The sequence below is a fragment of the Nelumbo lutea genome, chromosome 1 (genome assembly GCF_056320005.1).
Source record: "Nelumbo lutea isolate HS-2025 chromosome 1, American lotus-T2T, whole genome shotgun sequence".
Taxonomy (NCBI): Eukaryota; Viridiplantae; Streptophyta; class Magnoliopsida; order Proteales; family Nelumbonaceae; genus Nelumbo; species Nelumbo lutea.
Genome location: NC_142684.1, coordinates 172,797,429 through 172,812,218, shown reverse-complemented (window position 1 = coordinate 172,812,218; position 14,790 = coordinate 172,797,429). Strand labels below are relative to the sequence as shown.

General features: G+C 41.5%; 1 protein-coding gene across 1 annotated transcript in view; it reads left to right on the top strand.

Annotated features, from left to right (window-relative positions):
• ZDS (zeta-carotene desaturase) overlaps positions 1-14,790 on the top strand; it is a 57,629-nt gene that overhangs the window by 26,480 nt on the left and 16,359 nt on the right. The window contains exons 4-5 of the mRNA XM_088960715.1: positions 13,843-13,915; positions 14,008-14,081. Of these exons, the coding sequence (XP_088816841.1) occupies positions 13,843-13,915; positions 14,008-14,081 (147 nt within the window). The remainder of the gene's footprint in view (positions 1-13,842; positions 13,916-14,007; positions 14,082-14,790) is intronic.

The following is a 14,790-nucleotide window of genomic DNA, read 5'->3' as shown; positions in this document are numbered from 1 at the left end:
GTAACCTTGGAAGGCAGTAAACCAAAATCCATAAGTTTTTTTTTATTGAGTTTCAGAGACTGCAATCAGTCGAGATAGGTTGGACCTATCTAGAAGGAGAGGCCGAACTGTTTTTAAGTTTGTTTCTAGGGTTTGACTGTTGGGCCGAACCCCCCCCCCTCTCAGAGGTGATCAGTTTTAGGGCTTCATATTGACCCTACGACAAGTCTCACTTGTGCGGACTGCTTGGAGAGTGCAGCTGAGCACTTATTTCAGACCTACAGTTGAAACCCTAATTTTGATCTCGCAGTAGTGGGCTCCACAGTAGTGATTTCAGAAAATAGCATCTCAGATTGACAGGCTGCCTGGTACTGTGCATGCCGATTGATTTCAGATCAGATTTGAGTTGATTTCTTGCATATACTGTGATAGGCGATTGATTTCGGATCAGATTTGGGTTGGTTTCAGATCAGATTTCGAATCAGATCAGATTTGTGTTGGTTTCTGATCAGATTTCAGACCTGCTTGTTTTTACTCTGTTTTCTGGTATAGTGGCTCTAACAGTTTGTAGCCACTGATTCTTGATCAAAGATGGAGTTTAAGGGTCAGAGAGAAAGTAGTTTTGGAAACAACAGTTATGGTAGTGTATCTGAAACCGGGTTTCATATTACAACTATGAGATTTGATGGGTCAAATTACTTGGAGTGGGCTCAATTAGCCATGATGACTATTGGAGGAAGGGGAAAACCGGGTAACCTCTTGGGAGATGCGAAAGAACCTTCCAAGGAGGACCCGACATACACCAAGTGGGTTCAAGAGAACTATTTGGTTATGGCATGGCTGTGTAATTCTATGCAGCCACATATCAGCCGAAATTACTTGTGGGCAAAGACAGCCAAAGAGATATGGGATGTTGTGAAAGAAACCTATTCCCAACCCCTTAATGTTGCCAGAGCCTATGAACTGAAATGTGAGGTGAAAACCTTAAACAAGGAGAGAAGCCAGTTTCTGTCTACTTCTCTACCTTGAAATCCTTGTGGCATGAGATTGACCATCTAGAGACCCTTGAGTGGGAGAGTCCCAAAGATGCACAGACTCATAGAAAGCAAGTCGAGACGAATAGGGTATTTGAGTTTCTGGCTGGTTTGAATTCGGAATATGACATTGTGCGACAACAGATATTGACAAGAGATGGTGTGACCCTTTCTCAAGCATACTCCCCGGGCATAGTGAAGAGGCCAGGAGGAAAGTCATGATGCAGCCTCAGCCCCCTTTCCCAGCCTTGGCAGCTATTAAACCTAAGCCAGGGGGTGATCCAGAAAGGGATCGGAAGAAGGAAGATAAGCGGGATCTGGTATGTGAACATTGCAAGAAACCCAAGCACACAAAAGATACTTGTTGGAAGCTACATCCCCACTTGATCCCAGCAAAACTAAGAAATAAGAAGGGTAATGCTCATGTGGCCGTGAACACTGATTCAGCATTCTCATCAAGCACATCCCTAGAGACTTTAGCTACTGTTCGGGCTGCCCTCATACAGTTGGAAAAGGAAGTTGGGAGTTCAGCTCAGCCATCTTAGTCACCATCAGCTCCTGCCACATCTGCATTTGCACATTCAGGTACTCGAGCCTCAGCTTACCATGCTTCAACTCCAGGTAATACTGACCACTGCTGGGTAATAGATTCAGGTGCATCCGACCATATGACTAGGTTGCCATCATTCACTTCTTATCACTTGTCCTCTGGCCGAGATAGAGTATCCATTGTTGATGGCTCTCTTGTTCCCATTTCGGGCAAGGGGGACATGAAGCTATCGGATACTATCTCTTTATCTTCTGTCTTGCATGTTCCTAAGCTTGATACTAACCTGCTTTCAGTTAGTAGTATTACCAAACACGTGAATTGTTCAGTAACCTTTTTCCCTGACCGATGTGTTTTTCAGGATTTGGAGACGAGGAAGGTGATTGGGACTGGTCGTGAGACGAACGGGATCTATTTGCTTGGAGAGAGTTCTCGTCGGGAGGAGTCAGTGGATAAGAAGTCTTTTGTTTCCCAGTCTGTGAGTCCGGTTATGCTTTGGCATAACCGATTAGGTCATTTGTCTTTTAAGTCTTTGAAGAGTTTGTTTCCTGCTTTATTTGAGTCTGTTGAGTTATCAAAGTTGCGGTGTGAGAGTTGTGAGTTTGCCAAACATTGTAGAACCTCTTATTCTTTAAATAATAAAAGGAGTAATTCATCTTTTGATATTGTGCATACTGATGTTTGGGGGCCATATCATATCTCTTCTATGGGTGGGTACAGATATTTTTCAACAGTTTGTTGATGACCATACCCGTTTTTTCTTTGGTCTATCTTATGCGTTCTCGGGATGAGGTTCCTGCTCTGACCCAAAACTTCCATCAGATGATTCTCACTCAGTTTGGGGTCAAAATCAAAGTCCTTAGATCTGATAATGCAAAGGAATACTTTGCTCAGCCATTGACCTCCTACCTTCTTAGCCATGGAGTTATTCACCAGAGCACTTGCCCTTATACACCACAGCAGAACGGCGTTGCTAAAAGGCATAATAGGCATATTTTGGGCGTGGCTAGAAGCATTATGTTTACCTCCAATGCACCTATTCGCTTCTTGGGTGATGCTATCCTCACGGCAGTTTATCTCATTAATCGAGTTCCTTCCCAGGTTCTTGATATGAAAACCCCTTTTTTTCTTTTATACCCAGACGAGGAGTTGTTCATTGTTCCCCTTAAAACCTTTGGTTGTACCTGTTTCGTTCAGCTTCTCGGGCCTCATCATTCCAAGTTTGGACCTAAGGCCTCCAAATGCATTTTCCTCGGTTATGCACAAACTCAAAAGGGTTGTTGCTGCTATGATCTGGTTTCAGGGAAAAGGTTTGTCTCCATGGATGTCACCTTCTTTGAGGAGACACCCTATTATCCTAGGGTTTCTCCTCAGGGGGAGAGTAGTGAGAGTGGGGCTGTTTTGAGTTTCTTTTCTCAGGGGGAGAGCAGTGAGAGTGGAAGTGGGGCTGTTCCTTTACCTATTCCACTAGGTAATGAAGGCTGTAGTGGTGAGGGTGGTCAGAGGGAGCAGGAGTTGGGAGTCTATCACAAGCGATGCAGGCAGGTTGATCCTAGTCATCGGCAGTCCCGGCCAGCTCCAGTTCCTTCTATAGCTCCGGATCCAGAGCCTACTGAGACACCTCCCACTGTTGCCACTTCCCCTCTTGTGGATGACCTTGATCTCCCTATTGCCATTCGCAAAGGGAAACGACATTGCACCACTTCTACAGCTCACAACATCTCACAGTTCTTATCCTATGATCGTCTATCTCCATCTTATTGGTCCTATCTCACTTCCATTGCCGATGTTCCTATTCCAAGAACAGTGCAAGAAGCCTTATCAGTTCCAGAATGGAAAGATGCAATGCAAGTCGAAATGGATGCCCTGTTGAAGAATAATACTTGGGCACTGATTGACCGACCAAAAGGAAAGAAACCGGTGGGATGCAGATGGGTGTTCACTGTGAAGCATAATGCTGATGGCTCTATTGAAAGGTACAAAGCCCGGCTGGTTGCAAAGGGGTTTACTCAGACTTATGGTATAGATTACTTGGAGACCTTTGCCCCAGTAGCCAAGATGACCACCATCCGAGTTCTGTTATCCCTTGTAGCAAATCATTCTTGGCCCTTGTTCCATATGGATGTTAAAAATGCCTTTCTGAATGGAGACTTACAGGAAGAGGTCTATATGCAGTTGCCTCCTAGATTCTATGATACAGAGACAGGTAAGAAGGTTTGCCGACTGAACAAGGCATTGTATGGTTTGAAGCAGTCACCTAGAGCTTGGTTTGATAGGTTCAGATTAACCTTTGGAAAGTTTGGTTATGTAGAGGTCCAGTCAGATCATACACTATTCATCAAGGGGGTGGAGTCCTCTCTGACATTACTTGCAATATATGTTGATGATATTGTGGTGACAGGAAATGACAGCCATGAGATTGAGTCCCTTAAACAGCTCTTTCATCAAGAGTTTGAGGTGAAGGATCTTGGTGCACTACGGTACTTTTTGGGTATTGAGGTTGCTAGATCCAAGCAGGGGATTTTTATCTCTCAGAGAATATGTTGTAGATCTGTTGGCGGAAACTGGAAAGTTGGGTGTTAGGCCGACTGATACACCCATTGAACAAAATCACAAGATTAGTGCAGAGGGCGGGGAGCCTCTTGAAGACAAAGTTATGTTCCAAAGGTTGGTTGGAAAGCTCCTATATCTCTGTCTCACTCGGCCAGATATCAGTTATGCAGTTAGTGTTGTTAGCCAGTACATGCACTCCCCCTAGAACTTCTCATCTTCTTGCAGCAGAGAGAATATTAGCATAATCACATGAGGGTGAAAGTCTATACAGATGCCGATTGGGCTGGGAGTGTTGATGGCAAAAGGTCTACCTCTGGATATTGTGCCCTTGTGGGAGGTAACCTTGTCTCTTGGAGGAGTAAGAAGCAGAGTGTTGTTTCCCGCTCCAATGCTGAAGTGGAATACAGGTCAATGGCTAACGGAGTGGCTGAAATCTTATGGCTGAGGTCACTACTTGAAGAGTTGGGTATTGACTATGAAAAGCCCTTAATGCTGTATTGTGATAATCAGGCAGCTATTAATATAGCCCACAACCCAGTGCAGCATGACAGAACTAAACATATCAAAGTTGATCGACATTTTGTGCGAGAGAGGGTCATATCACAAGAAGTGTGTCTTCCGTACATCACATCTAATATGCAGCTCGCAGATATCCTCACCAAGGTTGTACCAAGGAAGAAGTTAGAGGCAGACCTATCCAAGTTGGGAATGATAGATATCTACTCCCAACTTGAGGGGGAGTGTAGAGAACACTGATGTGGGCCCCACAGCAGTGGTCCCCACTGTGTTCGTAGGACAACATGTGTAGTTATTTGTTTCAGTTATAGTAGTGTCAGTTTGAGTCAGTTTGTGTATTTAGTTATTTATTTCAGTTTTTATTTACTTTATTTATCATGTAAGTACTAAGGGCAGATCTGTCCTTTCCATTATGTACTGAACATAACCTATAAATAGTAAGAGAGTGGTGGCGGCAGATCTGTTAGAATCTGTCCCTCCTTTCAACCCCTTGTGTTCTCCTGTTTCCCTTCTATTCCTTCTCCTTTCTCTCATTTTTCTTCTGTTTTGTAAACCTAAAACCTATTAGGATTCAAGACTGGTTACAGTCTTGATCTTCTACTGATGATATTGTAGTGACTGGTAATGATGTTTCAGGAATTCATGATCTAAAATCTTTCCTCCATACAAAGTTTGAGATTAAAGATTTGGGGGAACTGAGATACTTCATCGGCATAGAAGTTGCTTGATCCAAGGATGGGATTCTTATCTCCCAAAGGAAGTATGTTCTTGACTTGCTCTCTGAAACTGGAAAGATGGGTGCTAGACCAGTTGCTACTCCTATTGATATGAGTCATAAACTCTCTGCCTCAGATGGGACATTGTTAGAAGACAAAGGAATCTTCCAGAGACTTCTTGGGAAACTTCTGTACCTATGCATGACTCGGCTAGATATTGCATATGCAGTCATTTGCATTAGCCAATTCATGCATACTCCCCGAGTCACTCATATGGCAGCAGCAGAGCGAATCCTATGTTATTTGAAGGGATCCCCAAGAAAGAGAATTCTGTTTGTCAAGCATGGTCATATGAAACTTAAAGCCTACACCGATGCTGACTGGGCCGGAAACATTGATGACAGAAGATCTACTTCTGGGTATTGCAGCTTGGTGGCTGGTAATGTTGTTTCTTGGAAAAGCAAAAACAATCGGTTGTTGTTCGGTCTTCAATTGAAACAGAATACAGGGCCATGGCACATGGAGTTTCTGAACTATTATGGCTAAAATCATTGATGAAGGAACTTGGGGTTGAACATGACAAGCCAATGATGTTGTACTGTGATAATTAGGCTGCCATCAACATTGCTCACAATCCAGTGCAACATGATAGAACTAAGTATATTGAAGTTGTTCGGCACTTCATTAGAGAATGGGTCTCTTCGGGTGAAGTATGTCTTCCTTTCATCTCATCTGAAGGACAGTTGGCGGATTTTATCACCAAAGGCATTCCCAAGGCAAAACTTCAACATGATACTAGCAAGCTTGGCATGATTGACATCTATGCTCAGCTTGAGGGGGAGTGTATAGAAGATGGGCCGAATGGCCCATAGGCTGTTTATTCTTTCTTACTGTTTATGTTCTTTTCTGTAATGGTCCTTATTCCGGGCCCATCCTTTCTATGTTATGTTCTTTGTAATTTCTTGCCCAACTAAGGGCCTCCTTGTAATTATTCAAATTTATCTTAATAAAATAGTGTTAGGGTGCTGAGAGGGAGTTATGTTCGAAACTCTCACTCTTAAAAACCTCATTGCCGAACTCTCAAGGTCTGTTCTCTTCAGTTTTCTTCACTAACCATCCAATGACGGTATAATTTTCTTGCATCCAATTTTCATAAGATGGATCATCTTCCGGAGGAGCTTTCTTGCTCCTGTAAATATACCTCCACTTTCTACAGACATGAATTTTTACTGATTGTGACCATTGCCAGATAGTTGGTTCCATCTAGCTTGACTGTTGTCACAGCCAATAGAGAGTCAACAGGAGCTCCCGGAACCTGTCCGGATTCAGCAACACACTTGTTTTCAACTCCCAAGGTATCCATCTTCTTAAAACACTCCAAAAGAACTTCTAACAACTTCAATTGACAAGCAAGGAAGACAAGAAAAAATAGATACTGAGAACCAACCTCTATATAGTCAAACCTGTCAACTGCGTCTTAGCTGGAACCGGGAGAAAATTGAAAACACCAGCTGCTCCTTGTAGACTTCATAGAACACCAAGATGCTTGAATCGATCTTCATTAGGAAGAACAAGGACCCCTTCAAACATTGAGCGCCAAGGTGAAGCTCCCTGTGGGGCTCGCAAGCATAACTCTCCAGTTAATTAGGGTTTTTGGGCAAAACACCAGGGACTGTCAGAATGATGACAAAGACAGCATTCTTTTCTCCAAAAATCCACTAACAACTGGACTACGAAAAGATCTTCAATCACTCATTTGATTCAGCTCTCCATACACATTGTGTATGGGAAAAAAGAAGAGAAGAAAGAAAAAAGGAGAGCCCGCTCTGATACCAAGAAGAAAAACAGTCTTTTGAAATAAACAGACTAAATAAAAAGGTGTGAAAAGGTGTTATAAATCAGTTGAAAAGAGAAAGTAAGAGGAGAGAAGAAGAAGAAGAGGAAGAAGATGGCGACAAATAGGGTTTAGAGAGTAAACTTTCAAATGAATCCTCTCTTCCCTAATCCCTTTTCATTAAACATAATTTACAATATTTACAGAGAGGCCCTTAATTGGGCGATTAACTTAAGTAAACATAACATAAGAAAGGCCCATTAACAGCATAAAACATAAATAAATAGATAAACAAAACAACCTATGGCCATTCGGCCCATTCTCTCTACACTTTGCTAAAGCATCAGCCATACCATTTGCTGATCTTCTTGCCCAAATAAATCTGACCACAATCTCCCTTTCTAAGCTTGAGATTTCCCTTAGCTGATGTCTGAAAAGCCACGTGCCCAAGCTTCTAGATTGCAGCCAGCCTATTACCAGTTTGGTGTCTCTCTCCACTTCTATTTGTTGCTATCTGCAATGCTTTGCCAATTTGAGACCTTGGAGTAAAGCAAAAACTTTTGCTCTCAGGGAGTCTCCCACCCCTATAGGGTCTGAATACAGGGCCAGCACTCTACTTCCCTCATCTCTGAAAACACCCCCTATTCCCGAGGGGCCCAGGTTGCCAATAGAGCTTCCATCAAAATTTAGTTTCACTTTAGAACAAGGCGGTGTGGGTCCAACTTTCCTGAATTGATGGGTAGAAAGATGAGGAACCAGCTATGGCACTCCATCCTCTAGTGAAGTCAGAGAAAGAAAAGTCATTAAAAAGGTCCAAAGCTTTAAGCCAATGTATGATCCTGGAAGTGATGCCCTCTACAAGTGTTTCCTTGGTTTTTTCCTGTCCTTAGAAAGTCCTTTATTTCTCTCCTCCCACACTGACCATAATACAGCTGCTCTTGTTGTTTTCCACATCACCCTGCCTCTCTTTTTTGGCATCTGGAAGAAGCTAAAATCGAAAAGGTTCCGCACAAACGAAGGAGGAGTCCACCTACAACCAAAGAGAGAGGAGAACCAATCCCAAATACAAGAAGTAAAATGACAGGAAATAAACAGATGAGCTACTGCTTCTCCATTCTACAGGCAAAGGCAACAACCATGAGGGGAAAGGCACCAGCCTTTCCATTTTCTTTGAAGTACATCCAAAGTATTGGCCTTTTGGAGAACCACTTCCCAACAGAAAGCCCTTACCTTTGGTGGAATAGGAGTAGCAGATACTTGTTTTGCAGGGAAAGGGGTAGGAACAACATCAGTACCAAGTAAAGCATTGGAAAAAGAAGAGCAAGAGAAAAACCCTGAGGGGGATTCTGACCAAATTCTAGTATCTGGGCAAGACTGATCTAGGAGAACTGTACCCAAAAGAGAGAACAACTCGTCCATTGAGGCCACTTCTAGTCTCTCAATCCTTTCCTTAGTCCCAGATCCCAAGAACTCTCATTCACACAAACAGAGGAAATGACTTTCAATTTGTTTAACGAAAGAGAGTACATAACTGGGAAACTGTCCTTGAGAGGAGCATTCCCAAGTAACCTCCCAAAACAGAACTTTGTTACTTGAGCAAGCATCATACCTTATGAAAGGTTGAAAAGAAGGTAGGACTCCAATGATTGCTTTCCAAGGGGAGTGGTGAGAGGGCCTGGGGTTGACGCCAACATCCCATCCATTTGCTTCCAACCCATAAATGCTTACCGCCACCTTATGCCACAAACTCTCCTGCTCTAAGGGAAATCTCCATAACCACTTTCCTAACAAGGAGGCTAGGTTCCTTAAATATTACCAATGCCTAAGCCCCCGTCCTCTCACCTCCTAGTGACAACTTCCCACTTCACTAGGTGATCCTTTTTTGAGTCACCCGGTTCCCAAAGAAAATCCCTCATCAACTTTTCAATTTGACTTGCTATCTTTACAGGAAGCTTGAATGTGGATAAGAAATAAACTGGTAGCTTGGCCAAAGTAGGCTTGATTAGAGTGATTCTGCCCCCTAGTGAGATGTGATTTCTCTTTCATCCTGCTAGTTTCTTTGTGAATCTTTCAAAAACTGGGTGCTAGAAACTCTCTAATCTAGGGTTTCCCCCTAAGGGTAAACCCAAACAAACCATAGGCCAATCACTTACCCCACAACGTAGAGATGTTGCCATAGGTATCACCTCTCCTTCCTGCTGGTTTAATCCCGCTACACAGCTCTTATTCCAATTAACTTTCAAGTTAGAAACCCTCTCGAAGTGTGTCACTAAGAGCTTCAAATTCTCCATTTCCTCTGGTTCCCTTTCACAAAAAAAGATGATATCATCTGCAAATTGTAAGTGTGTGACTATCACTTGATGTGTCCTAATTCTCCAACCATTGATTAAATTTCTTGAGTCAGCCCTAGTTATCAACACACTCAAAACATCCGCTACCAGAGTAAAAAAGAAGGGGGGACAAAGGGTCTCCTTGTCTGAGACCTCTTTTAGCATGAAAGAAATCTCTAGTTACACTGTTAACCAATATGAAATAGTGGCAAGTAGTTATACAACCTTTAATCCAATTACACCACCTCTCTCTAAAACCTCTTTTTTCAAAACATCCAACAAGAAGTCCCAATCTACCAAGTCGTAGGCTTTTTCTAGGTCAAGTTTACAAATCAAGCCCTTTTCACCTTTTCTTTTCCTGTAATCCACACACTCATTAGCAATAAGGATTTGGTCAGTGATTTGTCTCCCTGCTACGAAAGCCCCTTGATTCGGTGATATTAAAGATGGGAGTACTTTTTTAATTCTCAAGGAAAGAACTTTTGAAATTAACTTATACATGCTCCCAATCAAGCCAATGGGTTTAAAATCCTTAGGATGGCGTGCACCCACCTTCTTAGGGATCAAAGCTAAAAAAGTCTATTTTGCACCCAAATTAATTTTCCCTCTTTCAAAGAATTCTGAGAATATCTCCATCAAGTCCTCCCTTAAGATGTCCCAACAATCTTGATAAAAGGCTATTGTAAAGCCATCTGGACTTGGGGTTTTTGACCTATCCATAGAGAAAAGGGCCACTTTTATCTCCCGACTCTCAAAAGGTCTCTCCAAGGACTCCATCAATTCTCTATCACCCATCTTCCATTCAAAATCAACTAGAGGCTCTCTCACACTACCAGGGCTGTCAAAAATGGATTTAAAATGCTTAACTAGGACTGTTGCAATATCTTCTTCACTAGTCAGCACTTCTCCATTCCAATCCAGACTTTTTATCGTATTCTTCCTTTTCTTTCCACTTGCCAAGTTATGAAAAAAATCTTGTATTACAATCCCCTTCTTTCAGCCATTTGCATCTTGATTCCTGTCTCCAAATTGTTTCATCTCTTCTAAGGAATCCCTCTAGTTCAACTTTTAACCTCCATCTCTTCTCCCTCTCTGTTGTCCTCATACTTCCACAAGCTTCCACTAGGTCTAAATCTTGAATCCTTTTAATGATGGTCTCCTTTTTTTCTTCAACTCTACCGAATTCCTCTTTATTCCAATCTTTAATCCTAGCTTTCAGCTTTTATAGTTTCTTATAGATTCTATAACCTTTCCAATCCCACCAATCTTTTACTTTCCTTTTAAATTCCAGGTGGAGCAGCCACATATTTTCAAATTTAAATGGGCATGAACCTCCCAATCTTTCTTGTGACAGTCTAATTGGGAAATGATCCTACATAGTTCTAGGTAGAGCTCTTACAGCCAGCCCTTTCCAAAATTCCTCCCAATCTGAAGAGAGAAGGAACCTATCTAACTTACAGAAGAGGGGCTCTTCTTGAAAGTTAGACCAAGTGAAATTAGCTTGTAGCATTGGCAACTCCCTTAACTCAAAGGAGTTCACAAATTGGTTGAACTTCCTCATGCTTGAGGTAATCCTATGGTTGGGGTTGTTTGTTTCAGAGACAAATCTAGTCACATTAAAATCACCATCCAAAATCCACAGACCCTCCCACAATCCTCTTATAGCTGCAAGCTCCTGCCAAGGCTCCTCCCTTTCCCTGTACGAATTTGGACCATAAACATTTGTTTGTGCCCATTCCAATCCATCCTGTCTCCTAAATTTTGTTGTAATTGTGGAGCTACCAATTAATTCTTTGGAGCAGTCCAACTCTTCATTTTTCTAGATTGTCAGAATTCCCCCGAGCCCCCCTAAGATTGTGCAAAAGTCCAACTTAGTCCTCTAGAAGCCCAGACCCATCTCTTATCTACTTCGAAAAGCTTTGATTCTTGGAATAGCACAATGTTTGGTCTCTCTTTTCTAAATACTTCCCTGATCAGTCTTCTTTTCCTTGAACTCCCCAAACCTATTACATTCCAACTAATTATCTTCATCATGAAATCAAACCTTCAAACAACCCCCTACCTAAGGCTCCCACCTAATCCAATTTTCTTCCCTTCCTTCTGATGCCACCTTTATCATAGTCCACTCCACACCTGAGCTTCTCCACCTCACTCAGCTTCTTTCTCCTCTTTGGTGTCTTTCCTAAGACCTTCCTTTTACTCTCCTATTGACATGTGGCTTTCTCTCTTTTCTGACTCTTCTTCTGCCCCTTCCTTTTTGTTTTTTTAGCCATTGTATCTTTTAGACTCTTTCTTCTCCTCCTTAAGGAATACTGTTTACCAAAGAAAAGAAAAAGAAAGAAAGAAAAAAGAAGAAACAGAAAAATGCTATACAAACATCTTATGTGAAACTATATGTAGTTCATAATAAATTGGGGCATTTTGTGGAACATAGCGTTTTTTATTACTAACAGAAGCAGATTTCGTTAAGATTATGAACCTTGACAAGAAAGGAATGGCAGGAATCAAATACACTAGTAGACTACTAACTACTTGGTACATCCTTTTATGCTGACCCAAAAAGCAAACAAGCAAGAAGATGCGATGCTATGCCAAATTCAAGTTATTCCCCGGGCTAGGTATTCCTCACTCTAATTCCTGCCTGCCTGCCTCTTCCACAACAAAATTATACTGGGTTGACATGGATGCAAATTTCAATCATTGAAGAAGTGCCATCAGTCCAGCCCTTAGAAATATACCTGCTCTGATGTAACCTGAATAACTTAACAAATTTGTCCTGTGTGGTCTCTGAAAACATCTTCTATCCTTGATTCCCTTGGGTTTCTGAGGAAACACCCATCAAGTTGAGCTTAGTTCTTCCTTCTTCAGCTGCCATCCACACTATCTGCCGCCTTGGTCGAGCTGTGAATGTTATCTGCTTCCATCCCCAGATCCCCTTAATTTAGAGTCTATTCAGACACCTTTGAACTCGTCTCTTGTGGTAACCGAATGTGCTACTCTAACTGAAATAGGCTAGATAATGTATGAAGCCTCTGCCTCTTGTTTTCAAACATTCTAGCATTTTCTCATCCCATTCATTCCATAGAACCATTGCCCTTGTACACCTCCACAAAATTCTTCCCCTCTTATTCATGTTTTGGAGAAGTTGATTATTAAATAGTTTTATTACATCATGCAGGGGTTTAGAAGAATTGCCAAACATAGGGAAAAAGTGGTTCCATAAAACTGCACTAAAGCAGTAAGAGTGTAAGACAGGAAAAGATGATTAATGTCTTCACTATTCTTTAGGAAAAGGACTCATACATGAGGGGAGATTAACCAGATTTTCTATCTCCTTTGTGGCATTTCACATGTATTAATAATTTTCAAGGCCACTTCCAAGCAGAAAATATTAGTTTTAGGAGGTGAACAATCCTACAGGTCCTTAGCCTGAAAAAAAGCAAGGGAAGGAGGTGAACATATTAATTTTTGGTCTAACTAATAACCATATGTTCTTGTTTTGAAAACAAACCATTTTTGAGAAAACTTATATTATGAAGGTGTTATTTGAGGTTTCCAGGTATCGCATCATCTTAGCAAAAGCAACAATTAGGTTCTCCGTCAGCCAACACCCCTCCCCCACCAAAAATATGAAAAAGAAGGGAGATTTTTATGGTTCTCTTGATAGAGCACAATGGCTGAAGCTGCGGCATGATTAATGTGGCCACCTCCAAATGGTTGGGATTAAAGCTGTGTTGAGTTCAGTTGCAAGCTATGTTACCTGGATATGGCAAGGGAACAGTTGGTTACAGTATCAGATACAAAATTTACACTAAAAATTGAAGTGTCGAGCATGATATGGCACCACTGCACAGGTATCTGGGTATCATAGGTTGCAAGTTGGAACTAATAAAATTATTAATATCTTGCAGCTTCACAGTTAAACCCCAATTTTAAGAACAACTGAGGAATCCATGGAAGTTTCAACTTTCAAGAGGGTGGCTGAACAATGAGCTTTAGATCTAGATGAGCACATCATTGGTCAGGTTGTCCTTGCATATATTTTCCCCACCAACCTTCCTGTACCAAATCCATCTTATTGCTTAGGTTATGCTTTGACAACTATGGTCATATCTGATTGAAATTGTCTCTTTCATTTTATTGGAGCTTGTAATTGGAGTCGTTCCTCAATAATACTTGATCAGGGGATTCCTCTGATATAATATTCACAATCAAGCTGCACACCAGGATTATTTTGCCTTCATTTATTTCCACGGATGACTCTGTGAAGAAGATTTTGATTTTTCTCATGAATAAAATTTGCTATGGCACTTCTGAAAGTAGCACCATACAGGTGGGTGCAGATAGAAATCTTCTTGTTAAGGATCATACTCATACTTTTGTAAATAAAGGGGGCCAAATTGGAGGTATGATTTTATTCTTAGTGAGTAATCAGATTTTACTGCAGTGTATTGCTTTCTTCTAACTTTCCTATGTGTATCTTGGATTTCCTTTGCAGAGCTTGATTTTCGGTTTCCGGTTGGAGCACCAATACATGGAATCCGTGCTTTTTTGGCAACAAATCAGCTTAAGGTAACTCATCCCATATATGCCACTGAATATAGTTATTATTATTGTTATAATTGATTTGATAACAAAAGGTAGTATAATCAATCAAACCACACAAGGTTGAAGCTTACTATATAACTTTTTAAGTAAATATCAAATCTTAAAGTGAATTTTGAGAAAATTTGTATAGTAGGAGTAAATCTGGGGGAGGGGGAGATACTTGAGTGTGCAGACATTTTGGAGTGTGTAGTGTCTAATTGGCCTTTAAACTACCTTGGTCTACCTTTGGGAGATAATCCTCAAAGAGGGTTTTGGAGAGGTTTGAAAAGAGACTTGTCTCTTGGAAGAAAAATTATCTATCTCTTGGAGGGAGAATCACCCTAATTAGGTCTGCCTTAGCTAACTTGCTTGTTTATTATTTGTTGGGTTTTAAGATTTTGGCAGGGGTGGCTAGTAAGATGGAAAAACTAATGAGAGACTTCCTTTGGGAGCCAGGGGAGGAGGAGGACCATAGAGTTGGGTGGGAGGTGGTGTGTAGGAGTAACTTGGCATTGGCATTGGGATTTGGGAATATAAGGAAGAGAACTTGGCTCTATTAGGGAAATGGCTATGGAGATTTTCATTAGAAAAAGAAAAGTTGTGGGCTAAGATAATGGATAGTATTCATGGGCTTGCAGAGAAAGGATGGGACTTTGGATTCTAGCTAGGACTACAAGGGCATCACCCCAGAAAG